This window comes from Lynx rufus, unplaced genomic scaffold (assembly GCF_022079265.1).
Source record: "Lynx rufus isolate CCGP_SWC_20201006 ecotype Redwood Valley unplaced genomic scaffold, mLynRuf1.p SCAF_12, whole genome shotgun sequence".
Taxonomy (NCBI): domain Eukaryota; kingdom Metazoa; phylum Chordata; class Mammalia; order Carnivora; family Felidae; genus Lynx; species Lynx rufus.
In genome coordinates, this window is record NW_025814826.1 from 68,602,878 (window position 1) to 68,630,490 (window position 27,613).

The window sequence follows — 27,613 nt, forward strand, 5'->3', positions numbered from 1 at the left end:
GAGCTCGGGGATGGCCAGCCCACTGGAAACCTCCCAGCCAGGCTAGCTCACTGCCTGCGGCCCCCACAGCTTCCCTCACAGGCTGGGGAGGCTGCGCTTTCAAGGCTGAATACAGAAAATAGATTCTCTCTTGCTAAATTTACATAACTTATAGAAGAGCCTGTGAAGAGTTTAATTTTGTTTTCCTGGAAAGAGACAGAATTTCACCCTGCATTCCGAAGCATCTGCTGAGCCCTGGCGGCCAAGTCCTATCTCTCTGGAGCAGCTGGTGTGTGTGTGTGTGCGTGTGTGTGTGTGTGCGTGGTTGCACGCATGTGTGCGCTGGGGCTGCTGCAAGACCCGGGTCCTGCTTGCTCCCCTGCCCAAGCCTGTGACAGAGGGGGCAGTGTCTCCGAGTCTCTGGCGGGGGGCGTGCGTGGAGGCGTAATAACAAGGACCTGCGGGCTCTGACCCCCAGGCCAAACCAAAGCTCCCCCGATGTCCAATTACAGCCACACCTTTCCCTCGAACAAAACAGAAAGTAGGAAACAAGGGTGCCTTTTTAATTGCAATCAAATATGCCGTCTGAAGTCAGCGTGCTCCCTGAGCCCGGCCCAGGGGCCGGGCGCAGCCCAGAGCAGACGGTGCGCCTCACTGCGCCATGGGGGCCAGGGCATGGCCACGGGCTTAGCCCCATTGTGTCCCTGAGCCACCGTCTCCTCTGCAGGCGGCCCGGCCTCCGGTGCCTGGGACAGGGGAGGCGGGGCGGAGGGCGAGGTGAGAGCACTCACACCTTCGCACACGCATGCAGACCTTCCCAATGTTTGCATCTGTTCCTTCTCCTCTGCTAAAACGGTCAGACGGCACTGCGAGGCCGCTGCGGGGCAGGCGCGGGCAGCGCGGCGCCGCCTACTTCTGTATCTGGAACAGGAAGAGCCGCAGGTTGATGTTCTTGGCGGCTAGCAGCTTGTTGCACTCCACAGAGTCGACGATGGGCAGTGGCACGTAGTCCGTCTCGTTGCTCTCGTTGGTGAAGACAAAGTGGTAGATGACGGGGCTGATCTTTACATCATCGTACGGGCCCTTGAGCAGCAGGAAGGAGCACTCCAGGGGCGCCGTGACCTTGCTCTTGAGGAGGAGCTGGAAGGAGAGCGTGCGCTTGCATGACAGGTTGGGGTTCCGCTCCGAGTCGTTCACGCGTGCCTTCAGGACCCACGTCTGGTTCAGCACCGTGAACCTTGGCGTCTCGTAGTACAGGCGCGTGATGAAGTCATCTGTGCGGTATGGCCGAAACTGGACCTCTGTGGAGACAGACAGGCCGGGAAGAGCCGGCAGTCAGTGTGGGTGGGGCCGGGTGGCGGTGCCTTCCGAAGGCCGAGGATGCAGGCTCAGCCAGGGAGGAAGGCGACTTACCAGGAGGACACAGCGTGCTCTACTTGTCACAAGGCAAATCAAACGCAATTATGGCAAATGGAGGCGCACACAAGCTTTGGGGGAAACAACTACAAACAGAAGTAACACGCATTAGCTGCAGGGAGTCCAGAGGCTGAAAGAAGTGAGCGGCCCGACCCCCGCCGGCCTCCCTCTTCGCCTCCCCCAGGGCCCAGCCCAGGCAGAGGGAGGCCCACCCAGGGGCGTGGGTAAGCAGACACACAGACAGGATGCGTTCTGAGAACAAGTGCACTTTATTGGTTCTGATACAGAGCTGCCAGAGAAGCCGGCGGGCGGTCGGGCGGGCAGGCAGGCAGGCGGCACGTGAGCCCGCACGGGGCGCAAGGCAGAGCGCTGGCGTGTGGCCCAGTGCTGGGCTCCTGTGCTGTCACACAGTTCTCTCAGCACAGCCCGGGGCCCACGGCCCGCGAGTCCCTCCACGGAGGTGGCCAGTCCTTCCTGTGTGGACGAGGATCCCTGCCCAGCCACCGCCACAATCATGATGCCTTGGCCTGCCCAGACCCACAAGGCCCGGCCCGGACTGTTTGTGCCATGGCGCCCGCCAGGGCAGCTGAGGCTGCAACTAACCAGGGGCCATGACCTGCTGCTGCTGAGGCTGCTGGCCCTCGGCCTCCCGGGCCTGTGCAGGCCTACACCTAGCCAAGGCCTAGTCCAGGCAGCATGGTGTGACTGGTTGCCTGCGACCGCCCTTGACGCTCTGAGCCGGCTGCCTGGTGTGGGCTGAGTAGTAGAGGGTCGTAGTCTCCCTGAGTGGCCCCAGTGGCAGCAGGTGCTTCTCGCTGTTCTCTGTGTCTGGACCAGGCTCTGGCCTGGTTCCTGCTCCCCAGCATGTCCAAAGGCAGTGGCCGTGGCCCGGAGAGCCCATGAGATCCAGTGGGCCCGAGTGCGGTCCAGCCTGCCCGTCTCTGGGCGTCCACTCCCGGCTCTGCATTTTGAGCCGGGCACCCTCAGCTCATTCAGGAGCCCCGCCCCTGAGCATCTTCTCGATGGCCTCAGGAAGCCCGAGGCCACTGCAGTAATTGCCTGCAGGCAGGACCGGATGTGCTGAGTGCTCTTCTCGCCTTTGGCTCCACAGGACAGGCCTCTAGCTCCCGGGCCCTCCAAGACACACCCACCTTCTGCTTAGACCCTGACTGTCCCAAGGCTGTGCAGCCCCACGCAGTAGGATGCCACGTCATTAGGGTGGCAGGGCCGGGGAGGGGAGGACAGGTGAGAGGGCCTCTGAGAGCCATGCAGGTGCCCCCGGGGTCCTGCCCCGGCCCATCCCCTGCTCGGCCTCTGGCACATCTTCGCCCCCAAGGTGTCCTCCCATTCGCCAAAAGCTTGTCCAGAGCCTGGCCATCCAGCATGGCCTGTGCTCACTGCTCAGAGCCCACTGCTCCCCAGGCTCCCAGCGGCCGCACCCCCCCTCAGCCTGTGTGGCATGCAGTGGGCCGTGGGGCGCCTCACCTGTGTAACCGATCTTCTCAAAGCTGAGCAGGCTGAAGATGCTGTTGTAGAGCTGCATCTCCTTGCGGTGGCTCTGGTCCATCTCGTCTAGGATCTCCATCAGCTCGTTGCCCGTCTTGGTTGGGTGGGCGCACGCAGCCTCATGCACCGTCAGCTCGTGGAAGGGGCCATGCCACGGGCAGCCGATGCGCTTATATTTGCACTGGGTCACCCTAGGGAGGAGGCGAGCACCGTGGTCACGGCCTGCGCCCTGCGGGAGGTGGCTCTGCCCAGTGGTCCTCCAAAGGTGGGCCTCTGCCTAGCCCTGCTCATATACAGACTAACCCCCGAAGGCCATTTTCCCCATGTGCCAGCTCTCAGGAAGGGGTCAGAGTGTGTGTGAGAGAAAAGTAGCACATGAGAGCTGTGGCTACACAGGCCACCTACACCCTTTGCTGTGAGGACTCTCTCTCCTGCTTAATAACAGTGGCCACTGACCATGGTCTTGCACCCTATGCAGCTTCACGCCAAGCGAGGCTCGGTGGCCTGGCCCTACTGGCAGATGGCAGTGTCAACCAGCAGGGGCTGGGTGGGGGTGCCCGTGCAGCTTCACACCAAGTTCCTAGAACTTGTCATGCTCTCCTGGGCCCCAGGATGCCAAGGACAGATAGCCTCTAAGAGGCCACCGTGCAGCCAGAGAACCCTGGAGAGCCAGGGTGCTGTCCAAACAGGCACTGGGTCCAGATCCAAGCCCCCTGCCCTCTGTGGGGCCCCACCCCCACCCCCAGCCCGTCGAGGGCCTGGGTCCTGTGTAGCTCCACCCTAGCCCATTCCTTCTAGGCTGTCACCGGGCCATGTGTGCAGAACCCAAGGCCAGGGCAACACAGCCAGAGCATCCCACATGCTGCGGCCTCGCCTGCACCAGGGTGGCCTCCAGACCCGTCCTGGGCCCCACACGCGTGGCTAAGCCTCTGGTGGGCAGGCCGGCCCAGGCGGTTACCTGTCCTGGCACTCCTCTTTCTGGTGCCTCTCCAGGAGGGAGCGGGGAAACTGGCGCAGGCAGAAGCCACACTCGGAGGGCAGCTCGCTCACGGCTTTCTCCACAGCCAGGTTGCGGCAGCAGAGGCTCTTACTGATCTCACAACGACAGTTAGGGCACGTGGCCTGCTCCTCCTTCAGCCGGGCATCTGCTAGTAGGTGGATAAAACAGCCAGCGCACATCAAGTGACCGTTAGTACACTGCGAAGAAGGAAAGGGAGATGAGCTCACAGACTTGCAGGACGTGCACACACGCACGCACCAGCATGCCCTGCCAGCTCCAGCTGCAGAAGGGACTGCTGGCGAGGAGAGGCACAGGCACGCTGTTGTTTAGCAAACAGAGCCACTGCTCAGGTAGGACAGGCCTTTTTCCTGGAACACTGCAAAGACACGGCCGATGGAGCTCCTGTGGAGAGGTGGGTGACTCAAAAGTGGCCCCTCGTGGCTTACAGAGGTAACAGATCTCCACCGAGGCAGGCCCACTAGTGGTGATTGGTTTGGCCACACTGGGGCTTGAAGCCTGGCCTCTTCCCATCCCAGGAGCTAGGGACTGCCTCGAGAGTCCCCCAGAGGCCCTGATTTCGGGACGCCTACAGGAACACAGGCTCTTGTCTGGGCATGGCTGTGGCACTTGGCCAGCAGCTGTCAAGTGGGGCAGTAGACACTGCTCCCCTGTGCTGGCGGCTGGGGGCCTGGCCCCTCCACTCCAGCCCTCCTTGGCCAGCACTGGCGAGAGTGTAGTTGCCACCCACACAGTAAGGCTGGCTACCGGCAAGGGACTTCCTAAAAACTGCACAGAGCTGTGGCAGGTGAGGAGGCCCAGCTGGCCTGGGACAAGGATGTGTGGGCACAGGGCATGCCTGGAGGGGAGAATGGGAGCTACAGGCAGGACATATCGCTGAACTAGGTCGGTAGGAGCCGGGCCCCCTCGTTTTGTGAACCCGCAGATCTGAGGCCGAGACACTGTCTGCCAGCAACCTGCGCCTTGCTGGGAGTCCTTGCGCGTGTGGGCAGTGGGCTGCCTGCTCAAGTCCTGTGTTGGGTCTCTGACTGATTCCACACATACCTCCTGAGTGCTCACTTGGTGCCGTCGAGAGAGATACACAGGCTGTGGGGTTGGCCCTCCAGGGGCTCCTGGTAAGAAGGGCAGGAGAGGCCCACAGAGAAACCAAGAGACACAAGAGCAAAGACTTGAGCTGAGTGTCCCCTGAGGGCAGACACACCTTCCCTAGACCTGATCCTGACTAGTAAAAACCTGCAGCGGCAGATGGGGAGGAGCAGAGGTCAGGGAACATTGAGGGGACACATGGGGGTTCTGCCAAGGGTGGCTGGATTTCCACTTGGAGACTCTCCCACAGCCAGCTGGGGGTAAAAGGGCAGACAGCGCCATCAGAGGTCTCGCCAGCAGCTAGCCTGGGCTCACAGGCTGTGGCAAACCTCCAGAAAGCCACTGGGCCACAAGCTTCCCTTGAGGTCCAGGACCCTTCTGGGAGGGGGGTGCAGTGCAGTAAAGGCCTGGCCACATCCACACACACGGGGTCCTCAGTAAACACCCGCTGCCATCCCACCACTTCAGGGGGCTGTGCACCCAGAGCTGGGGAGCTAGGGTAGGCTGTGAGCTCTTGGCACCCATATGCCAGGCCTGGGGTCTAGTGAGTGGTGGGACTTACGTGCTGAGGACCGGTGGGGGTAGGCTGGTTGGGGACAAAGGCCTCACACGTTGAATCCGCGTCCACACAAACGCCCCACAGATTATCTGCACTAAAATCTCAATTTCTAAGTCAGGTCAAAAATTAAAATGTGCAAGATGTGGAAGAGGCGCTGGCTGGGCTCAGGTTTGGAGGAAAAGGGTCTGACGGGGGTGGGCCTGTGCCAGCACTGGACACACAGGCTAGGTGCAGAGTGCTGCTGGCCCAGCCAAGGGACAAGCCAATACCCACATTCAGCCAGCACCTTGCCAGTTACCCAAGGGATCCGAGAAGTAGTTGGGAAGGGCTGAGGCCTGCTCACAGGAGGAGCAGGCTGGAAAGGCAGTCTACCCTGTCTACTCCCAGAGGGCAGTGGAGAAGCCAGAGATGCGGTGACTGGAGAGGAGGGGGACACAGATGCCATAGGCCCCTGCCACCCTGTAGGAAGCACAGAGACCAAGGGCCTGGGGCATACCTTTAATCACAGCCCCCACCGCGGGCCTGAGCCCGACAGAGGCCTGGGTTCGCCAAACCCGAGCCCCAGAGAGAAGACTGCTGGGGTGTGCAGAAGGCACAGGGAAGCTGAACACGCGATCTAACTACTAACTCACAGGAGGGGGAGACTTCAGGCCGCCCCCTAGAAGGGAGGCCAAACCACAGAGAACCACATTCAGTGAAGCCACGACCAGTGCCCGGCACCCTCAATGAGGAAGCCTGGCCAGATGCACACTATGAGACCCTGCCCCCCCCTCCCCCCGCCCCCCCCCCCCCCCGTCCCCGCAGGGCCCGGGGCCCCACACCACTCCATATGCACTCTAGTTCTCGATGCTTCCTGGTGAGAGGTTGCCCGGGCAGGGCACAGCTCTGCAGTCACCACTGGCCTGAGCAGAACAGCGACAACACCCACCTGGCATCTCTTCTATTTCAGGGTGGCCCAGCTGGGGGTGTGTGGACCTGAGGGTGAGAGGCTTGGATGGCATCCTAAGACCTGAGGAACACCAAGGTTACCACGTGTGTGACTGCTCACCTCCCGGCACTGCCCTGAAACCCCGCTATTCTGAGGCAGAGAGAGGTGGCCTGCATACCCCTCCCAATAGGCCCCTCCTTAGAGCTCGGGGGCTGCAGGAACATCCAAGCTCTCACGCCAGCTCCCACCCCTTTCCTCCTGCAGCCTCTAGACCCAACACGGGTTTAGGTGATAGGATTCCACAAAGAAGCACTGAAACTTGCCCTCCTTGGGGGAGAGGTAGGGCCCCTGCCCCGTAGATCCCAACAGCTCAGTTGAGAGCTGGAAGACAGTGAGCCAGCAAGATGCTGCAGCCCGGCCAAGAGACAAGCTGATACCCACACACAGCCAGCGCCTCACCAGGTACCCACGGGATGCTCCTGGGTGGAAACAAGGTGGCTGGCCTGGGTCCAGCTGACACCCAGCCCAGGAGATCTGTCCACAGCAGGGCAGTCACCAGGCTCCAGAGCCCTCCCTGCTATCCAGGCCCTCACTGTCCTCCCGAGCAAGACCCTGACTCCACATGCAGGCCTGGCCACGTGCTAATGTAGACCCAGCCTCCTCAGTGGCTAGGCTGGACTGCACCTACCCTGATTTGCCCAGCCAGAAGCTGAGTCCCAAAGGGCTTTGCACAGTATCAGCTGCCCGCCAAGCCTTTGATGGACAGCCCCAGCCAGAACAGGCCAGAATGTCCCACTCCACATGCTAGAGCCAAGCTCCCAAGAGCCTGGGTACCCCAAGAAGCAGCTCCTGCGGCGCCCACCCGGGCTGCCGGTAAGATCCTGATGGGAGGAGGGGCAGGAAGAAGGGCCTCCCAACTCAGAACATTACAGAGCCTCCCAGGACAGATGGTGGCTTAGACTCTAGCCTATAGGTCACCAGCAGCATAACCCTGGCTTGTTGCTTCGCTCTCTGGGCCTCACTCTACTTAGGCACAAAGAATGACAAAGACCGACTCACTTCATCATGTGGGGTGAGACAACACGTACCACAGCATGGCTTGGCCCCCAACACATGACAGGCACAGAATAAACACTCACCATGGCCATCACAGAGCAGAGCCTGGCCGGCCAGTCACAAGGCCCCCACCTGCAGAGCCTCAGAAGGGACTCCTGGCACAGGTGTGCAATTTCAGCAAAAGCCCCTCCCTCACCCCTGAAGTCCCTAGCCCCATCCAAGCCACAGCAATCCCCTCCAAAGCGCTCCGCAAATGGCCCAGGAATGGGCATTTGTACCCGTCCCTGCAGGACGTCACCCAGCGGTCCCTCCCTCTCTCTACCTGGGCACAGGCAGCTTACAGGCACCCAGGTCAGCTTCCCCCTGGGCTAAGGAGCTGAACGTACCTTCCAGACTCATGAGTGGGGAGCCCTGACCCCAGGCCTTGGGCTATGAGAGGGTCTTAGAAAACACCCAGCCACCCCACCCTGCCTTCTGGAAACCAAGCCTTGGTCAGTCGGCCTTTCAGGCCCTCTTTCAAGCCTGGCATACATCGTCCCCTCAAATCCTAGGCCCGTGAGAGCAGCTCACCATCAAAAGCATAGCTGAGGGCACTAACCGCAAAACTGCTCCTTAGCCCAGCTGCAGGCCCCCCTTCACCATGCCCATCAGGGCTGCAGGGCACTCCACACCCCCCACGTTTGGCCTGAGGTCTCCTCAATCTCTTAACTCAGGTGGCCTAAGAGGGACCTCACTGTGTCCAAGGAACAAAGGTGTTTTAGGTAAAGCCAGGACTCTAGCTCTCCACCACATTTCTGGTTTTAAGCCCCGGACCTTGGGCTCCTGTCATCATGCTAACCCCGGAGTCAGGACTGAGGCTCTTGCTCAGAATGTGGATACGCCCTGGATCAAAAGGCAACTCAAGTGACAAACCACCACCACGAAAAAATAAAACTTCTCATGTGGCCAGAGTCCAGAAACTTTGCCCTCTCTATGCTCTTGTTTCAGATACCTAGGCAGATACACTTCTGTAGCTCTTTTCTGCTACCTTTCTCACCTCAAGGCGAGAGCCAGGAGCTAGAGAAGAGAATCCCAGGCCAGGTGGGCAGGCAGCCCCGCAGGGGATTCCTTAAACATCATTTAGAATAGAGCCTGCAGCATCAGGCATGCTGACAGTGACGGGATGCCCCCCAAGGCCTGTGAGCACACTGGCTGGAGCCTGGACAGAGGTGGACCCACCCGTTTCCTAGGTTTTTTTTTTTTTTTTTTTTACCAACGTGACTGCCAATCAAGTATCCAGTCCCCTTGCGCCAGGGCATGAGGCAGGTCCTGGTGGAGACCGGAGGCCTGGGGGCGAGAGGCACAGCAAGACATCCCCTGTGCTCCCACAGGGCAGAAACTGGCAAGTGCCCCGTGAAGCGAGGACAAGCATCCTGTAGCAGGGAGAGACAATGGCTACAGAACAGGGTCACTGCCTCTGTAGGGCCCCAGAAGAGAAGTAGGAGTGGGGACGGGGCACGCAGGCGGAAGGGGCACAGGAGCAAAAGGCTGGAGGGGTGAGGTGTGTTGCTGGCAGGCCAAGGTCTGAGGCCAGGAGTGGTGGGCCAGAAAGCCAGTTGGGGCCACAGCCTGTGAAAGACCCCCCTGCCTACTCCTTCACCCTGATGGAGGTCACGGGGAACTTTTTCTGGCAGAGAGCCCAGCGAGGGGTTGGGAGAGCTTGTGGCCCTTCCCTCCAGATGCTGGACCACAGCTGAGGGCCTAGGCGATGTCTGCAGGGTCATACCAGGTGTGTCACACAGAGGACACACTGGGCCTTGTGTGTAGGGTTGGGGGACAGCCTGGGAAGGAGATCAGGATAAGGTTGCATCTTCAATGCTCCAGTCACCAGAAAGGCTGCCTTTGTTTCCCCCAGAGGAGGCGCTCCCATATGCCGAGGGGGCCAGGTCACATCGCCCTGGCACCACAGTTCTGTATCTACAGCAGGTGCCTGTTGCTCACTCCTGCGTGAGTGTCCCTGTTGCAACTCCAGTCCTCCTGCCCCCACCTGGGTGCTGCCGACTCTGGAGATGTCGGGCCAGTCACCAAGGACACACCCAACGCCCACACAAAGAACATCAAAGCCAGCATCTGCTGAACCTACTCTGTCCTTGATCTGACCTGACCTACCTTAAAGTAGGCCATGGTGAAAACCATTTGCATGACTGCCTTGCTCTTATACGAAAGCAGGTGTGTGGTTTGATGTGCTAGATGTGTGGGAGGGCCAGCTGTGTGAAGCCAGGGGCTCAGGCTCCACAACAGCCGGAGAAGTCTGCTCCAGGTGAGCTCTTGCCACCACCAAGGCTCCCCTGGTGGCATGGATGTGGGGGCTGGTGGCCACAGCACTCTCAAGTTGCCACGCACTCAGCCAACTCCAGAGGCCCATGGAATTGTCCCCTGCAGACCCAGCCAGGCACGGTGCACTGGGCTCACCATGGCCACTGGTAATTCTCCTCACCCCAGAGCTGGGCACCATCTGAGACAGTCCCCAGACGCACAGCGTGGCTGGTGCCTGCTCCAAGCTGTGTGTCCTGGTGGAGTCAGGAGAAACGTTGCTGGTAGGAACAGAGAATGGAACACATCACATGCCTGAGACCAGCCCATCAGAAAAGGACAGTCAACACGGCATACCAAAGAAGACCCCCAGAAATGGAGGGGCTGAGGCCAGGCCAAGAGATAATGGTCAGCAGTGGGACCCAACCAGGGACATGAAGAAGGTTAGGAGACAGCATGTATAGGGCCTACGCCATTTATGACCAGATCCTCCTGGGAGCAAACCCAGCTCAGATGCATCCAGGCTCGTCCCCACCCCTACCCTCAATGCCCCCTCCAGGTCACACGCGGTGGGGAGCCACCAAGAAGCCTTCCCTCCTTCCTCCAGCTCATCCCTCAGGCCCCTCGTGGGCACTGCTATACATCCATGCCAGGCATGCCCCCACCCACGGCATGGCTTCCAGCAACCAAAGCACGTTCCGATCCGTGGCAGGACTCTAGTCAACCCTTCTAGAGCCAAGGGCTCTACCACTGATCACATGTTCTAGAGCTTTCTCTAGGCATCCAGAGATGAGAGAGAAACAACTCCCTATCAAGGCCCAGCTGTCACTTTGGAAGAATGGAGGTAGGGCAGGGGCCGGTGCTAAAGCCTACAGTTCAGCGTCATGGTCTCTCCTTGCTCAGCAGGCCTGTTTCCAGGGAAGCTGCTGAGCAGAGCCCACTAGGTCATGGGAAGGCCACAGGTCAGGGCTATCTCAGCTCCTCTACTCTCTCCATCACGGCTGTTTAGCTGCCTGCCTCCAGTCTGCCCAGGACGGAGCTCAGCTCCCAGCACACTGCAGGCCGGTTTGAACCAGCCAGGCTCAGAGGCCCCATCACCGGTAGCTCTGGCCAGAGGCACAGCTTTGGCTCTCTGTGCTGAGTGGACCAGGAAGCAGCACCATGTGGCCTGTCATCGTGCCAGGGCCAGGTCTAGCCCACTCACAGGACGGGGGGAGAACCCCAAATTCCCCTGGGACCCTCCTCCACAACCCATCATTGGCTTGGCTTTTTTGGGCTCTCATTTAAGACCCAAGGAAGGAAGACTTCTTCCACCTGAGAGGATCAAAAGGTCACCGGCAAGGAGAAAATGGGCTGGAGAGGGGACAATTCCTGAAGGGTCCCTCCAAGGCTGCGGGTCCATGGGAAGTGCTCCTCCAATTGGGTCAGAAGGCCTGTGGTATTCCTGAGCTAAGGCAGGCCTCTGGCCAGGAGGTTAGGCAGAGAGCCAGTGCCCTCATCCCAAAGAACTCAACCCACTTCCCTGCCAATGCCTTCTCTTTCCTCTGTCACCTGGGTACACCAGGGTCCTCCTAAGCTACGTCATGCCAAAGCAGGAAAGGATTTGGAGATCTAGAGGCGGGGGAAATGGCAACCCAGGTTAGCCCGGTACTGCTTACTACAAAAACGGCCCTCTCGCCCATGGCCCCCTGTTTGAGTAACAGAACAAAGCCCCATCAGCCATCACCAGTCCTATAAGTGCAAAGAAAGGTGACCGAGAACCTGTTCCATTCCTCAAAAGGATTCTGGGAGGAAGCCTATCAGAGGGCTGGGGGTGGGGAGAGAGACAGGTGGACAAAGAAGAGAGCACACTGTAAACTAATTCTAGGGCCAAGGTGTGGCCCCTGCTGCTCTGTGACGCCCATGTAAGATCCACCTGGGCCAAGTCCCCTCTCTGATGGCTGTGGCTGGTTAAGGACGGAGTCAAGCCAACATTCTGGATTCTCAGATGGTAAAAGGAGGGTGGACACACCTCCTGGAGTGCTGGTAGCCTGAGAAGCCAGGCCTGGTGTGGGTAAAGTAGGAAGGGGTGGGAATCTAACTTAAGGCATAGCATATACAGAAAGCATAAGGTCAGCCTGGGAAGAGAGGAGGGACCCAGACTGTGGGGTTTGATGCAGGTAGTTCACCCAGAGGAAGAAATGAGGGGAAGGGAAAAGAGGTGATCCACTCCTTTCAATTCTCTTCCAAAATGAAAGGCAAAGAGAGTTCTTTCAATAAAGAGGTGGAAGGTACATGACAAGAGCTTGAAGGCAGGTTTCGGGGGTGTGGCTACTAAAAGAATAGAGAAAGAGCTGTTGAGTGAAGAGGAAAGACCAGGGTCTCCCCAAGCCCAGGGAGCTCAAGAATGAGGGAAGCAGGCTGGGGGGGGGGGGGGGGGCGGGGGGGGCGGGGGGAGGAGAGCGAAGGGGCGCGGAATGTGGGTATCTGTCACCAGCTTTCCCTGGGGGCAGCTTGAGAGGGTGAGCTGGGGAGTGCTGAGGTGGGGGCAGTGGGGAAACCCGAAAAGTGAAGAAGCGAAAGATTCGGATCTGGGAACAAGAGAAGTCAGTACAAGAAGCTGGTTAGCAGTAGGAAATAAAGTGCTAACAGAAGGAGAATGTAAAGCTTCCGAAGAGCCGCCGGTATCCCGACTGCTGGGCCCCGGAGCTCAGACCTGCCTTCCGAGGATACGCGGTGCCCAGGGAGGGGGGCGGCCGCGGCGGGGCTGCAGCCGGGCTGGGTCGGGGTCGGGCCGGCGGCCCTACCTGGTACACGGAGGCCTTAGGCAGGTCCAGGCAGACGGTGCAGCACAGCACCGAGTAGAGACGCTCCTCCAGCTTCCCGCTGCCCGCCGCTGCCGCCGCCGCCGCCGCCTCGGCTGCCTCGGCCGCCCGCAGCCGCTTCTTGGGCGGCGCGTCGGGGTCGCCGGCCGCCTCCTGCAGCTGCCGGGCGCCTGCCAGGCCCGCCTCGTCCGGGAGCCCGGGCCCCGCCGCCTCGCCTAGAGCCGCTGCCGCCGCCGGCCCCGCGGCCGCCCCTGGCCCGGCCCCGACCCCGACCCCAGCCCCGACCCCGGCCCCAGCTGGCACGGCGCCGGCAGACCCCGCGGCCGGCCCGCCCCCGCCGGCCTCCTCCGCGCCGGACATCGCGGCCGGTCGGCCCGGCGGGCGGGTGCCGGCGCGCACCCGCGGCTGGAGGTTAGGGGCGCCGCGCGCTCCCGCCGCCCTCTCGCTGCCGCCGCGACCCCGCAACCCCGCTCCCTGCGCCGCCGCCTCAGTGGGTCTGGCCCGCGCGTCGCCCCGAAGCCGCCGCGGCCACCGACCCCGGCGCGGCCGCCATCTTTGTTTTCGCTGCTCGTTCCCCCTGCCGCCGCCACCGCCCCCTCGGTCTCCCTGTCACGTGAGCCGTGCGGGGCCAATGGGAGAGCCGCCCAGGGCTAGATGGCACGTCAGCCAGACCCAATGGGCGCGCAGAGACGCCCGAGGGCCCGCCCCTGCAGAAAGTAGGCAGGAAGAGGGCGGGGCCCAGGGCGACCTGCGGAGGGGCGCGCGCTCGGGGCAGGGAAATCCTAGGGTTGGGGGCGTGCGCGCCGCTTCCGGTCCGTCTAGGGTGCGGCCCACTAGCCGAGGCCACCCGGTTGGTGGGCATCCCTGGACCGCCACGTTGGGATGTGCTTGCGCTTTTGTCCTCCAACACTCATGCTTGCGTGCAAGAATCTCTGGCCTGGCTCGCTGGAGTGAAAAACCCCGTCGGCCACTCAGGTCCTTCTTGTGTGGGACCAGGTGTGCTTCCACAGGAAGCACGCATAGAATAGACGCAAGCATAGAATATCTCGAGAAAGGACCCTGGACCCCGAATCTAACCCACTGTTCTGCCCAAACCCATTTCCTAACCCTGGGGTTAGGAGCTGAGGAGGGGTCCATTGAGAAAAGTGAGGGTCTTGGGAAATCAGGACCTGCCTTACACAGGCGAGCGGGCAGATGAGTACATGTCAAGTCAGCTGAGTGGGATTGTGCAGTTCTGAGGACAGCTGTAATACAGCTGTAATACAGCCCTTCCCTGCCCCCACCCCAACAGGCAGCCCGTGAAGGTCACTGTCCCAGAGTGCCACCTGCCAGGTTGTACCAAGGATATTCAGAACGCTACTATGTCCCAAGAGAGCAAGGGCCCAGAAGTAGGTCTTCTCAATCTAGGGGCCCTCCCGACAAAGGTGACAGCAGGAGGTCAGGCTGGGTGATGCCCCAGGGCTAGTTCCAGGGCAGCCCCTTTCTTTGCACAGGGAAACCAGTTGCTGCCCTGGAGCTTTAGAAAACTCACTGGAGGACCCCTCCCTCGATCCCTTTCAAGAATGGGCAGATTCCATATTCCTGCTGAATCCCTAAGGTTTATTGGAGACCAAGCCTCTCTCTGAATCCAAAACCATGGCCTGCCTGGCATCAGGCCCCAAAACGTGCCTGGGGCCCCATCTCCTTAATTCTTGTCTAGGTGAGTCCCCAAACTCAGCCAGAGGAGGGACAGTGCCCAGACTCTGTCTCCTGGCCAAGGCATCCATCACCGTGCAGCAAGCTCTCTTTGGGAGGCAAGAGAGTCCGTCCTTAGGGGAGGAGGCCCATAGGAGCAGGCCTGTGGGAGGGGAAGGTGGTAGCCAGGGCTGAAGCCCCACCTTGCTGTCTGCAAACATCACTCCCACTGCAGGCGCTGTGTGTGCAGGGCTCGGTGGTAGGCCCAACTGCCTGCAGCCAGGGCACAGCGACAGACATCCTCCTTTGGAAGCAGCAGAACTTTGTCCTCCTCCAGCCGGCTCAGGAGGCCTGCAGCCCCCAACATTGCGCCCCCCCCACATTCCATAAGTGTTGGTCGTGAAAACAGCCACAATGAGGATCGTCACTGCAACCACCAGCACCACTGCCTGACCAGCTACAGAACGGCCCTCAGCACCAAGGTGGTCACCAGCCACTGCCAGCACCATTCCTCCTCCCAGGAGTAGGTTGGCAGAGGAGCGGTCCCCATTCACCCAGTGGAAATCGAAGGCCAGAAGGGGCAGGCCGATGACAGTGGCCACCCAGGCTCCAGCAAGACAGTCTTCATCTGTGCCCAGCCCTGGGGCCAGCAAGGTGGCAGAGGCCAAGGCCTGGAGCAGGAAGCCAGCAGCGGCCCCTCGACTTGCCTGTCAGCACAAGGATAGGAGGAGATGGGGGGGGGGCAGGTAGCCAGGACTTCCCTTTAAGGAGGGAAGAGTGTGGAAGTCTCATGCAACCCTGGCCCCCACAGTCAACCTCCCACCACCCTTTCCCTGATCCGGGTAACTGGACCTGATCCAGGTCATTGCAATCTGGGAGTGGGATACACCCCTGCCTGGCCCCAGTGTACTCACCTGGGCAGTGCTCACCGCTGCGTGCAGAGACACCACTCCCAGCGCTAGGTGGGACAGGGTCGTGCTCCACTCACTCCACGGCTTGGGGGCCATGCCACCTCGGGTGGTAGTAAATGTGAAACAAGAAGGGGATCTTCAACTTTGGATTGGAAGAAAACGCAGAAGCCGGCGACCAGGAGCCCTAAGCGAGACTCTCCAGGACTACCAGTTTCCAGAGCCCCATTTCTAAATATTGGGAAAGGCTCACCCGAAACTTTCCAGAGCCCTGGGGCCACTGGACACAATTGTGGGGAGGAAGAACCTAATTTGGCTGGGAAAAGAAGGGAAAAAGCGGCGCAGGGCCTGACCTGGTTAGACGTGAGTTCTGGGGCCCTGGAATCCAAGTCGGGGTGCCAGACCTTGGGGAGAGTTGCGCGCAGGCCCACTCGGCCTGGTCTCTGCGCTCTGGGAAGCGCCGTTTTCAGAACCTGGCCTGGAAGGAGCTAGGGCGCAGGCCGTCAGCGGTGGCTGAGCTGCGAGGCCCCACCCCAGGGGCGAGCTGTAGATTGGCGTCGCCCGCCACCCTGCCACCCTGCCACCCGCCGGCTGCCGCCGGGTCTCCGGCTTCCTCCCGGCGCTGTCCGGGCGCGAACCAACGAGAGGAGCGGAGGCTAGAGCGGCGGGTGGGGGGGGCGGGGCCTGGACGAAGAGGACGTTCTAGGACAGCAAGAAGAGGTTGTCAGGGCGGAGAGGCGACTAGGAGGAGGCCGCTCTGTACCACGGCCCCGGTGCGATAGCCAAGTGGTTTGGAGGGACTCTGTGGTGAGGGGAGGAGCTGTGAAGGGATGGGCCCGAGAAAGGGGAGGGTCGTGGGCGGAGCCTTGAGGGGAGGGGATTGGCTGTGAGCGGTATGGGCGGAGCTGGGAGGGGAGGGATGAGTGGGGAGGGGCTGTGAAGAGATCTGGGCGGGACTGGGGCGGAGCTATGAGGAAGGGGTTACGTGGGGAGGGGCTCTTGGATTCCCCGGGGCTGATGGCTCTAAGGGGCGAGAGCTGTGGGGGCCTCCGCCGAGGCTTAGGAAGGATTCCGAGGAGGGGGTGTGTGGAGGCCGTGGGCGCTTTCAGCCCGGGGTCTCCGTGAAGTGGGAGTGGGAGGCGCGGGGCAGGTGTCCGGGTGCAGCCCCGGGGGCCCCTGTTTCTGGCATCCCCTTTCCTCGCGCGCGCGTCCTCCACCCGCGGGAGCGGGGCCGTGGGGGCGGCCGTCTCGAGCATGCGCACCGGCTTTGCACCGCGCGGGCGCGGAGTCGGGGCGCCGGGACGCGGGGCGGCGCGAAGCGGGGCCCTCTGCCGCCCCGCGCTCCCATGTACGCCTTCTACTCGCTGCTCATCTACATCTTCTACAGCCTCTTCCGTAGGGATGGCGGGGCTGCGGTGGCCAGCGACCCCGGGGACCCCGCCCAGGTGAGCGGAGCCGGCGCTGCACAGCCCGCGACCCCCTTCTCGAGAGCGGGTTTTGCGGGCCCGCGCAGCGCACGTTCCCAGGGCGCCGACGCTGGGGAGGAGGGCCGTGCCGAGGACCCCGTCTCTCTTCTGGTGTTGGAAGCGGAGACCTCAGCCGCAACTCCCTTGGCCAGGTTCCTGGGGGGAAAGAGCCCCACAGGCTGCCTACCCACTCCTTCGGGGTCTCGCTGCTCCCTCCCTAGAGTGCCGGTGGCAAGCCCGGGGGTCGCCGCCGCCCCGACCAGCCCACGGCAGAACTGTGGACAGAGCTGACAGGCCTGGTCGGTAGGTGCTGTCGGTGCATCGGGAGAGCTGCGTCCCCGGGACCGTGAGAAAACCCTGCCGTCGGAGAGAGGGAGGGGTGCCCGTGACCTCTTTGGGAGGGAGGAACACAGCTGGTGCCTTCTGGTGGCCTACCCTCCAACACGTGAACCGCAAGCCTCCCTTTCCCGCTATCAGGCCTCACAGGCTGCTCTGAGTCTGAGGATGGGCCGGAAGAGGGAGCCGAGGGCCGCTCTACCGAGGTCTCCCTGGAAGAGGCTCTCGTGCGTCTTGCTGAGTTCCTCTCCGTCCAGCTGGGGGCGGAAGAGAGCTGCCGGAACCCTGACCTGAGCAAGGTGAGCGGTTTGCCGAGCGTCCTTCCTCGGGAAACTCATACTCTATCCTTAGTCCTGGGTCTCCCCATGGCTGTCATCACCTCAGTCTCCTTCGCTCCGATTCTTATCTCCTTTACAGCCGAGCGATGTCCCGCCACTGTTGACGGTGACCGGTCAGCTCTTGGCCCTCCTGGCATGGATTCGGAGCCCCAGGGGGAGGCAGGCCCTGCCCCAGGGTATTCATCCAGCCTCGGAGGTGCAGCCTCCCACACCTGCTGGTGCGTAAGGAGTAGTGAGTTGAAAAGGGAGTGGAGGGAGTGAAGTCCAGCAGAAACTGAGTGGCTCGTTGTTCGGGGCCCATGCCCAGCCTTGCTCCCGAGGTGTCCCCTCCTTCAGGTTAGAGACCTGATCAGTCCTAACTGGGTCCACCCCACCCCAGGATCCCCACCTCAAGAAGAAAGCCCTTCCCTTTCACCAAGGGGTGAGGCCCAAGGGCAGAACCCTCCCCAGTTGGAGGAGGACCAGAGAGCTTGGCAGCGGCTGGAGCAGCTCATCCTTGGACAGGTGAGGGGCCCGGAAGGGCCCAGGACTGGGGTGGGAGGGAGTGGAAGGACATGCTCCACCCTGTGCCCCTCCCTCCTTCCCAGCTAGAGGAGCTGAAGCAGCAACTCGAACTGCAGGAAGAGGAGCTGGGCCGCTTGCGCCTGGGCGTGGTAAGGCTGCTGGGGGTGGGGCTCCAGGAGGGGGACACGAGAGGGGGCCCCAGCTTTCAGGTGAGTTAGAGGGCCTCTTTCTCCGCCAGGGGGCGACAGACTCAGAGAAAAGGGTTCAGCATCTAACCCTGGAGAATGAGGCTCTGAAACAGAGCCTGAGCCTCACTCGGGACCTTCTGCTGCACTGGGGCCCTGGCCCCTCCACCAGGGCCCCCCAGGTATCCTCCTTAGCTGCTACCATTTTTGCAGTCTGGGGCTCCTGAACACTTGGCTTCCTGCAACACTGCCCACGCTTCCTCAGGATCTAACGCTGCTGGAAGGGAGGCAGGGGGCAAAGTTGCCCCAACAAGGGACCAATGCCCATGGGAGAATACCTCGACCCTGTCCCATGGCTTTCCAAGTGATGGACCCCAGAAGAGCAGAGGGACTTGGGAAAAGGAGTCCTGTCTGGGGTTGGGAGACATGAATTCATGAGCAGCTCTGCCTGTCTGTTTGACTTCCCCATCCATGAAATGGGGCTGCTGGAGTGCCCCTCCCTGAGTTCCCTCCTGGCTCCATAGCTGACACAGCTCCCACCCTTCCCACAGGAGGAGGCAGAGGCATTGGTGGAGCTCCAGAGTCGGCTTCAGGAAGCCCAGGACACCACAGAAGCACTTCAGGTCCAGGTGGGCGCTGAGCCCAGGGGCCGGGAAGTCCTGGTGCACTGGGAGGGGGGTATCTGAGGCAGGGCCTGGTAAGTGCCTATTTCCTCAGTGACAGGGGTGGAATTGGGTGGGACAGCTGGGGGTGCAGGAGGTGCAGCTGCAGGGCCTTCGGGGGGCCCTTCGGCAGCTCCAGCAGGAGACTGAGCAGAACTGCAGACGGGAGCTGCAGCAGATGCTTGGGCAGCTGGCAGGTAAGGGCGGGGTCCAGAGGGCTCATGGGAAGGCCATGTGGTCTGGGCTTTCCCTCACAACAAACTCTCCCTGCCAGGACTTCGGGCACGTATGGCCAGTCTGCGACAGGGCTGTGGGGACCTCCGAGGACTGGTCAGCACATTTACCCAGAGCTGTCAGTGTTCGCTCAGTGAGGCCCGGGGCCAGGTCAGGACCATCTGCCCTCTCTCCAGAACATGCTCTCTGGGCAGCCCAGTCACTGTTCTTCCATGGGGAGCCCTTGTTCTTTCTTCCTTCCCAGCCCCCGGGAGCTGCCTGCTCTAATGGAGGTTGTAGGCTCTGGAACCAGAACAGCTTGTGATCTCACACACCCTGGGTGTGATCTCATTTCTGTCTGTGCAAACTGGGGGGACTGTAAACCCCTCATAAGATGGCCAACCCCAGAGGAGACAAAGGTCTTCCCTCCTGAGATTCTGAGTCTCCATCCTGGGCCCACTGTATGATGCCCCTAGGGGCTCAAAGCCACTGAAAGTTGTAGGTCACCACAGCTGGTGGTACCATATTGCCCTCAGCACCCGCCCCACCCCCAGTTCCTTTGCTGCCCCCACTTCCTCGCATCCCTATTCCACCAGGTATCCTGGGCCCTGGGGGCTCTGTCAGCTGGAGGGGCTGGGACTCAGCTCCCTGAGGAGCAGCAGGGGCCCCCAACTGGATGCCCGGGGCGGCTGCTGGAGCTCAAGGGTATGGCAGGCTTGGGAAGTGGAGGAGTGGGGCGGCAAGCTGGAGGAAGTGGAGCCTCTGCACGCTTCGGGGCGTGGGAGGCAGCCTACTGATCTGATCTCCATCCCAGGAAATATCCGTGTGCTGTGTCGACTGAGGCCAGGGACACCCTCCAGCCTGGTGAGCTTGGAGCCTGGCCCCAGCGGCACTGTCACCACCTGCTATCGAGGGCGCCAGCGTCGCTTCCGCCTGGACTGGGTCTTCTCTCCAGAGGCCAGCCAGGAGGAGGTGATGCTCCGCCCTTGCCCTGTGCTGACCTTCCCTCATGCTGCCCCAGAGTCCGAAGAGGCTTCGGGTTTCCCCTTTCATCTGGCTTCCCCAGTGGCTGGACTTCAGCGAAGGGAAGGGAGCAGGAAGATCTGGGAGGCAGGAATGACAACCTAGCTGGGTACCTCCTTTCCTTCCAGAAATTTCCATCTGCGTCCCCCCACCAAGCTCTGCAGTTCCAGTGGAAACGAGCCTTTTCTGATTTAACAGGAAGGTCAACATTTTAAAAAGTAACTTTTTTACCAAGAAACTAAGGAAGATGAACTTGTCTGAGATGATGGTTACTGCTCATGCAGAGCTGGCTGCAGAGCACAGCTAGGGTGTTGCTGTGGTGGGGACACTGCTGTGACCTCCTTCCCCCTCTTCCAGCCCTGGGGGAGTGGGCCAGCTTTGAGGGTAGGCTCACCTCCTTGCCCTGTGGCCAAGAAGGCAGTGAGGGCGTAAGGGTGAGCAGGTGGTGTCCAGCCCCAGTGCTCTCCCACTGCCTGGTGCAGACCCTGCTTCCTTCCCTCCTCCCCTTTCCTGCCAGGCCCGCCAGCCACCTGGCCTTCGCACACTCCCTGTCTCTGTCTACATGCTTCCCCATCAGAACTTCCAAAGCTCAGGAAATGGAGGCTCAGAGCTGGGAGGGGATTAGGGAAGGGGCAGCGCTAACAGATTCCAACCTGGCCTCACAGGGACACTGTGTGATGAGTATTTGGCAGGTGGTCAGGGCTCCCTCCCCCACTTCCTGGAGCACCACAGCTGTTTTTCACCTATTTCTCTATTTCACACACTTCCCCTGGCCTCAGCCTGCATCCCAAGCTTTAGCAGCCCTGTGCAGGCCCCCCTTGTCCGCTGCTTTCTGGGAAGCCCTCTGGACAGGGCTCTCCAGTTCAATGGGTCTGAATAAAGGAAACAAAGGCATCTTTCACTGGGCCCCCTCACCTGTGTTTCCCATCTCTGCAAGGGCACCACAGTCCCTCCATCACGGTTACCCCCAGTGCTTCCTTCCGTTCATGGAATCTTGGTGACCTCACTGGCAATTCTGGATTCTGCCCTCATTGTTGGCAGCCAACGCATGAGGCAGAACTCACAGGCTATTCAGTTGCCAGCCCCCCGGGCCACAAAAGCTGGCCATGTTGCTGCTCAAAAGGCTGCCGTTGGGGTCCGGTTGCCAACAGGATACAAGTCCCAGCCCCGCCTCCCCCTCAGCCGCCTCTCTGCACCCTTGCAAGGCCAGGGTTCCAGTGATCTTGGCTGGCCACCAACCTGCACACCTGTGGAGCCTTTCTGGGCTGATCATTTGTAAGCCAAATGCTGCTAGGCCTCTTGGTACATGCTCCCCTTTACTCCCTACAGCAGGTGCCACTATAGTCATCACCTTACAGAAGGAAAATCTTGGCCTGAAAGGACGATATGTGCTTTGCTTCCAATCACACCTGGGGTTTGAACCTGGCAGCCAAGCCCACCATTTGGGCTCTTGGCTGCTGCTCCCTGGGCCTCCCTAGTGGACCTCAGAATTCCAGTGCCCTGCATCTCCTGTTTCTTCTTTTGTCACATCCCTTCCCTTCTTTGCCTGGCAAATTCTTGTTAAATGCCACCTTCTCCGGGGAGCGTCTTCTACCTGTTGGGAGATCCACACTTCCACCATGCTCCCCTAGGGCCAACCTCCCAGGGGAATCAAGCTTCCTTCCAACTGTGTCTCAGGTCCTGGGGCTTAGGATTCCTCCCACCCCTCCTACCCCTAGGTCTTCAGGGAGCTGGAGCCAGCCGTGCTGTCCTGCCTCCAAGGCTACAGTGTCTGCATTTTCACCTACGGTCAGACAGGGACAGGGAAGACCTACAGTATGGAGGTGGGAAGGGGGGGACCCTGGGTGGCTCCTGGGGCCAGGGGCTCGGATGGGAGCCTGATGTGGCACCCCACCCTGTGCCCAGGGCCCACCAGAGGACCCTGGCATAGCTCCTAGGGCACTGCAGTCACTGTTCCAGGAGATGGGGACTGAAGGGCAGCACCGTGTGACTCTCAGCATGGTGGAGATCTACAATGAGGCTGTCAGGTCAGGGCCTGCAGCGCCTCCTCCGTACCCTGTGCCCTGTCAGTGACCCTAGGACCCTCAGAAACCAAGCCCTTCTCTTTCTCTGCAGGGACCTGCTAGCCCCAGGGCCTCCTGAGCGCCTGGCCGTGAGGCAGGGCCCAGCAGGCCAGGGGGGCATTCAGGTGGCTGGCCTCACCTACTGGGACGTGCCCGACCTGGAGATGCTTCACCAGGTAAGGCTGCCCGGGTGGCATTGCACTCACCCCACCCCCACCCACCGCCTCCCCGCAGGCCTTCAGGGCCCCGCCTGTGCTCCCACCTGGGGACGCAGACCCGGCAGCAGGCAGGCCCTATCGCTCCGCCCTCCAGATGCTGAGCCTGGGGAGGAGCAACCGGGCCACCGCCGCCACCACCAAGAACCCGCACAGCTCACGGTCGCATGCCCTGGTCACACTGACACTGCGTACGGCGTCCCCACCGCGCGGTCCAGGCACCGCAGGTACCGCAGCGCGCGCCTGAGCCCTGCGGGGGGGCCTCGCAGCACCCGAAACCAGGGCTCCCTCCACGACGGGCTCGCTCGCCCCTGCAGGCACACTGCACCTGGTGGACCTGGCCGGATCGGAGCGTGCCTGGAAGGCAGGGGCGGCCGGCCCGTCGCGCGGAGACCGAGACGGCGCCCAGCGTCTGCGGGAGGCCCGGACTATCAACCGCTCGCTGCTGGCCCTGGGAGGCGTGATGGCCGCGCTGCGCGCCCGCCGGCCCCACGTGCCCTTCCGCGATTCGCAGCTCACGCGCCTGCTGCAGCCGGCGCTCGGGCCTGGCGCCACCGCGGTGCTGTTGTTGCAGGTGGGCGGCCGCAGGCGCGGGAGGGTGGTTTGCAAGCCCGGCGCCGCCCGCCCCGGGCCCGCCCACCAGCGCCGCTTCCCCGCAGATTTCCACGCGGCCCGAGGATCTCGGCGAGACCGTGTGCTCGCTCAAGTTCGCCGAGCGAGTGGGCCGAGTGGAGCTGGGGCCAGCCCGGCGCTGCAGGGCCCCGCGCTCCGGGACGCCCTCTTCGCTCAGCACCGACACGCCACTTACCGGGACCCCCTGCACTCCTACGCCGTCCCCCGGCAGCCCTCCGGGACCCGGCCCGGGCAGCGGCTCCAGCTCGGGCCTCGGGACCCAAAAGGACGCGCCCTTGTAGTTTAGCCCCCGGAGTTGCAGTCCGCCTCTGCCGGCAGAGGCAGCAAATCTCTTACGCCCTCACAACCTCCTCGATCTCTGGGGGGGGCCCGCTGCCCCCCCCCAGAGTTGGCTCCCCTGCCCCCCCCCCCCCCGAGGAGTATCAAGCCTAGGGGCGTGATTGGCCCTCCCTCCCCCAGGCCCTCAGTTTCCTCCTTATCACCATTTGCTGTTATCTCGGCGCACAGCAGGGGATGAGAGAGCCCTGGGAGGTAGACCCCCGACGACCAAGTGCTTACCCTCCAGATCACCACCCCATCACCAAAAATCAGACTTGGCATTAAAATGTTGTCTACTCCTTTACTGTTATCTTCCCCACTACCACCACCCAAAACGAGTAGGGTCTTGATTTCTTTTCCCCAAAAAGGTGCTACCTCATTCCCAGGCAGATGAGGGAGGACAGGACAGGCTGGAGCCACCATTAGGTTCTCCCTCCCCCAGCGTGGAGCCAGGGAGAGGAAGTGACACATGGTGATGGATGGATGGAAGGAAGGATGGACGGACAGAGAGGGTCAGAGAAAGTGGGATCAGGAAGGGGCTACTGCAAGCAAAGTCCCCACTCTTTCCAGCCTTGCCTCTGGGGGTAGGGGAGGCATGACGGACCCTGGGGGCCAGGGTGGTGCCTAGCCAGACCACCACCTTTGTGGGGTAGTCCAATAAATATCGTGGATTCTCAGCATCGCTGGTGCCTGGTGTTTCAAAGCTGCTGTGGCCACAGAACACCTCTGGGTCCTCTTGGCCTTGGTTCCCCAACAAGCCAGTGGTGGCAGGAAGGGGTAGGAGAGGGAAGCAGCCCCTGCCCCGGGGGGGCCTCACAGGCTGTACCAGGAGAGTAGCCAGCCTGGGCTGGAAGCAGCTGGATCCTGGGAGTGGCTAACCCACACATCGTAGATGCTCTTGTTGGGTGGCACCCCCTGGAAGAGGGCATCTAGATCCCAGAGCAGCCCTGGGGGGGCATGGGTTTCAGGGGCCACCCCCCAGAAGGCTGGGCTAGTAGAAGGTGGGCACTGGGGACAAGATGTGGGTGGTAGCGGAGCCAAGGGCATTACCACATTGGGAGTGTAGATGGGCAAGTAGGAGGTGGGCAGCTGCCCCCAAAGTGAGGCCCTGTGACTCCCACCAGGCAGTCCCCCAGCATCTGGGGAACCCTGCAGTAAGTGGAGGGGCCAGGCTCTGTGCTCAGGGGAGAGGGGTGAAGGCCTGCTGGTTCCCCCCTGCGAATTAGTCTCCCTATCTGTTTTTTTGGACCCGGGAAGGGGGCAGAGGGGCCACAGAGGCCTCTCAGAGCGCAGGGGTGGAGCAGGCACCACCTTCTCCCCACTGTGCCCAGATCCTGTGTGACCCGGGCTGCTCTGTGGCACCCCCTCCCTGGGGTCCCTTAGCAGAGACTTTATGCTGAAGCCCTCACTGGGCGGCTGCTGAGGACTGGGTGGTGGCTGAGGACTGGGCTGCGCCTGAGGACTGGGCGGCCGGTAGGGCCAGCCGTGCAGCACGTAGGGGCCCAGGTCCTTGGCGAAGGCTCCCCGCACGCCCCTGCTCTGCCAGCGACGGCACAGGGCCGTGTTCTGCAGCCGCAGCGCCTCGGCCGGGATCAGGCTCACGTCGACCGCCCAGAAGTTGCCCTTGGCCTGGGGTTTCGCAGGATCTTTAGGCACCTGGAGGGGGTGGGGAGGCTTGGGTGGGGCCGTCCGACCCCAGATACTCAGGATTTCCGCCCGGGCTCCGACCCTCGCCCTACCCCACCTTGCGGAAGCATCGGTTGGAGGAGAGGTTGTGGCGGATGGAATCCTTCCAGCCCTCGTAGTCGTCCCTGAAGAAGGGGAATGCAGCCTGGACCTGACGGATGATCTGAAACACGGACCGGGGGTGGGTGGCTGGGCCGGCGCCCTGAACCGGGACGCAAAGTGGGGCAGCACCGCCCCTCCCCCACAGCCTGACTTAGGAGCGTCGCGCCGCCCCCCCCCCCCCCCCATTAACAGAACACCTCTGCGCCGGAGGGAGAAAAGGATCGAGGGAAGGGTCCTGCCCGAGCACCTCAACTCCTTCCCCCCTGGTGCCCAGGCCGGGACTGGCCCCACTGACTTAGCTGGGTAGGGTAAGGTGGGGTCGGAGGCCGGAGCCTGAGCTTAGGAATAGGTGGGGGACGGGTCTGGAGAAAGGTCCAATCACCGAGTGTGAGGGAGAATGGGGGTCCCTCTCACCTGGGCCAGCTTCAGCCTGCGGGAGGGTGCGGCCTGGATCACCAAGGCAATCATGGCCAAGTAGGTGTAGGGGGGCTTGTCATGACGCAGGTATCTCTTCTTCCTCCTCTTCGGGGGCTGCGATGACGACTCCGACCCAGGAAGCCCCAGGCGTGGGTTGCTGCAGGGCCCCATGCAGGGGAGGCAACCAACGTGGGCAGGGGCCCGGCCCCGTGGACGGCACAAGGCAATGGGGTTATGTAGCGTGAGGCAGGGCTGAGGGCCTGAGGCCCGCGGGTCTGGCGGGCCAGACCCTTTATCATTCGGATGGAAGGGGGAGGGGAGGGGAGGCAAAAGGAGGGACGAATCGTCGGTGGGGGAAGGGAGCATGCAGAAGGCTGCCACAATTAGCAGGTTTCAGTTAATCTGGAAGGGAGGGGCAGGGAAGATTCCAGTGGGGGCTGCAGGCAGCCACCCAGGGCCTCATTCCTCACCCCTGGGCTGCCTTAAGCACCCCCTACAAGCTGGGAGGAAAAGCCTTTGGAAGGGGCCAGTGACCCATAGTTACTTTATCCTGTCTGTCTGGGTTGGCCTTCAGGCTCCCATTTAATAGATGAGGGAGTTGATTTACTCAAAACTGACTTGCCAAGAATAGGTGGGGCCTGCTGGGAGTTCAAGGCTGAGCAGCTTCCAGGGCCTAGATGGTGGTCTGGGAGGGCTTCCTGGAGGAAACCTCAGAACAAAATAGGGAGGTAGTGGATTCAAGAAATTTTCCCAGGGGTTGCTGCAGGGCCCCGGCAGATTCCCAAGGTCTTGGAGGCTGCTTTCCTCACCTCCATGGTGCCTGTTAACAGTGGGAGCCGAACAGCTCTCATTATTAAATGTGCACCCCTCTGGCCCTGGGTGAGCTGGACCTGCCTGGCTCCAGAGGACTTCTTGGAGGCAGGCTTGCCTCTCTCCTCCTCTTTTGGTCCTCTGGGTCCAATCCTCTTAAGGTTGCTACCAGGACGATGCCTCTTGTTCTTCTGGGGGCACTTGGGCAGTGCTCCTGGGTGTGTGTGTGCGCATGGGCGGGGGGGGGGGGGGGGGAAGAAGTCTAGCTGGAGGGGTTTAGGGGTTTACTGGACACCTCTTGGTGCCAGACCTTGAGGATAGAGCTTCATGGGTCATAGTTCCTGCCCAGGGGAGTGTGCAAGGACCATCTGGCTTCATTCTGGACAGGAGTGAGTGCAGGTGCCTTGCCTGAGTACACAGGAAGGGATTCTCAGATAGCCACAGGGACATGAAGCTTAGTCTAGATAGAAGATGTTCCCCGGGCAGGTGGAGGCTGGCCTGAGTGGAGATGGGACACTCTAGGTAGGAGAGTGGAGGCTCAGGCTGGGGAGGTCTGAGGGGTCAGCACTCGCTGCTTGGGCCTGGCTAGAGCCTCTGAGGGTTTTAGCAGGCACAGGACCTTCCCTAGAAGTGCGGTTCCAGAAAAATGCCTCTGGCAGGTGCCCTGATACTGACTGGTCCTCTTAACTCCCAGACCCTATTCTTCTCTTCTTACTCTTTAAGTTGGCTCCACGCCCAACATGGGGCTTGAACTCATGACCCTGAGATCAAGAGTCACATGCTCTACTGACTGAGCCAGACAGGTGCTCCTCCCACACCCTATTCTGTCCCTTCACCTTCTCTCTGGCTATCTGATCTGTTAAGGCCTTTGAGTCCGTCAAGACCTATGCTCTGTACCATGCCCCAAGGTCCAGCCCTGCTCCTTACCAGCAAGTTTGCCCAAGGGGGTATCAGGCCCAGGACACTAGCAGTGGTGGCTGATGCTGTTATCACTATGATATGAAGTATATCACTACTTCAAGAATTCAGCTTTTCTTGGGCAGTCCCCCCCCCCCCCGCCCACATTATACTCTTAAATGGTTGAAAATCTGCAGTAGGTACCCAACTGATGGAAGGTGCTGAGGGAAGGCATGAGTGGTAGAGGTGCACTGGAGGAGGAAGTTTGGGGCTGAAAAGGATGATGTAATGTGAAGTTCCACACACTCCCCTCATTCTCAGACTCTCCCTTCAGATGTCACATGGATTCCCTTGAACTCCGATGTCACCTCTTTTAAGTTCCCAGAGCTCTAGTTGAGGGGGTCCTTGTGTCTAACCATGCTGTTGCTATCTATGGCCTCCTAGCCTCACTCCATCAGCAAAGACGTCTTTCTCTCCTACAAGTCTTAAGTCACCCCTCCCTCCCTTACGGGTCCTCCT

General features: G+C 61.3%; 4 protein-coding genes across 5 annotated transcripts; 1 reads left to right on the forward strand and 3 right to left on the reverse strand.

Annotated features, from left to right (window-relative positions):
- Window positions 1–521: 521 nt before the first annotated feature.
- Window positions 522–13,019, reverse strand: LOC124507898 (cysteine and histidine-rich protein 1). Its single transcript, XM_047074348.1, has 4 exons — window positions 12,627–13,019; window positions 3,860–4,098; window positions 2,881–3,092; window positions 522–1,280 (listed from the first exon to the last, which is right to left on the reverse strand). Exons 1-4 carry the CDS (start codon window positions 13,002–13,004, stop codon window positions 889–891), a joined length of 1,221 nt encoding a protein of 406 aa, XP_046930304.1. The 5' UTR covers window positions 13,005–13,019; the 3' UTR covers window positions 522–888.
- Window positions 13,020–14,222: 1,203 nt separating this feature from the next.
- On the reverse strand, window positions 14,223–16,011 carry TMEM276 (transmembrane protein 276). Its single transcript, XM_053722176.1, is given in 3 exon segments — window positions 14,223–14,694; window positions 14,696–15,025; window positions 15,233–16,011. Coding segments are annotated over 3 exon segments (579 nt in total). The 5' UTR covers window positions 15,326–16,011; the 3' UTR covers window positions 14,223–14,538.
- Window positions 16,012–16,271: 260 nt separating this feature from the next.
- On the forward strand, window positions 16,272–23,862 carry KIFC2 (kinesin family member C2). Of its 2 annotated transcripts, XM_047074349.1 has the most exons (19): window positions 16,272–16,671; window positions 16,914–16,995; window positions 17,170–17,327; window positions 17,446–17,584; window positions 17,746–17,870; window positions 17,954–18,019; window positions 18,109–18,237; window positions 18,607–18,684; window positions 18,800–18,914; window positions 18,992–19,101; window positions 19,527–19,635; window positions 19,745–19,902; window positions 20,082–20,155; window positions 21,672–21,741; window positions 21,859–21,980; window positions 22,069–22,192; window positions 22,329–22,458; window positions 22,549–22,805; window positions 22,891–23,862. In XM_047074349.1, exons 1-19 carry the CDS (start codon window positions 16,573–16,575, stop codon window positions 23,143–23,145), a joined length of 2,400 nt encoding a protein of 799 aa, XP_046930305.1. In that variant the 5' UTR covers window positions 16,272–16,572; the 3' UTR covers window positions 23,146–23,862. The 2 variants fall into 2 exon arrangements, with proteins under 2 accessions (XP_046930305.1, XP_046930306.1); XM_047074350.1 differs by lacking the exon at window positions 20,082–20,155 and having other exon boundaries at window positions 16,276–16,671; window positions 21,672–21,776.
- Window positions 23,863–23,995: 133 nt separating this feature from the next.
- Window positions 23,996–25,753, reverse strand: FOXH1 (forkhead box H1). Its single transcript, XM_047073893.1, has 3 exons — window positions 25,385–25,753; window positions 24,927–25,031; window positions 23,996–24,838 (listed from the first exon to the last, which is right to left on the reverse strand). The coding sequence occupies exons 1-3, from the start codon at window positions 25,751–25,753 to the stop codon at window positions 23,996–23,998; spliced, it is 1,317 nt and encodes a 438-aa protein (XP_046929849.1).
- Window positions 25,754–27,613: the final 1,860 nt, after the last annotated feature.

What these genes read in the sequence shown, in the direction of transcription:
- LOC124507898 (XM_047074348.1), bottom strand. Translation starts at nt 13,004, where the DNA reads ATGTCCGGCGCGGAGGAGGCCGGCGGGGGCGGGCCGGCCGCGGGGTCT. An exon ending in CTAAGGCCTCCGTGTACCAG is followed by an intron (nt 4,099 to 12,626) that starts GTAGGGCCGCCG and finishes CCTTCTTCGCAG; the next exon opens with TGTACTAACGGTCACTTGAT. An exon ending in TGAGAAGATCGGTTACACAG is followed by an intron (nt 1,281 to 2,880) that starts GTGAGGCGCCCC and finishes CTGTCTCCACAG; the next exon opens with AGGTCCAGTTTCGGCCATAC.
- KIFC2 (XM_047074349.1), top strand. Translation starts at nt 16,573, where the DNA reads ATGTACGCCTTCTACTCGCTGCTCATCTACATCTTCTACAGCCTCTTC. An exon ending in ACCCCGGGGACCCCGCCCAG is followed by an intron (nt 16,672 to 16,913) that starts GTGAGCGGAGCC and finishes CTCCCTCCCTAG; the next exon opens with AGTGCCGGTGGCAAGCCCGG. An exon ending in GATGCTTGGGCAGCTGGCAG is followed by an intron (nt 18,915 to 18,991) that starts GTAAGGGCGGGG and finishes TCTCCCTGCCAG; the next exon opens with GACTTCGGGCACGTATGGCC.
- FOXH1 (XM_047073893.1), bottom strand. Translation starts at nt 25,753, where the DNA reads ATGCTCCCTTCCCCCACCGACGATTCGTCCCTCCTTTTGCCTCCCCTC. An exon ending in GCAGGCTGAAGCTGGCCCAG is followed by an intron (nt 25,032 to 25,384) that starts GTGAGAGGGACC and finishes TCCGTGTTTCAG; the next exon opens with ATCATCCGTCAGGTCCAGGC. An exon ending in CCAACCGATGCTTCCGCAAG is followed by an intron (nt 24,839 to 24,926) that starts GTGGGGTAGGGC and finishes CACCCCCTCCAG; the next exon opens with GTGCCTAAAGATCCTGCGAA.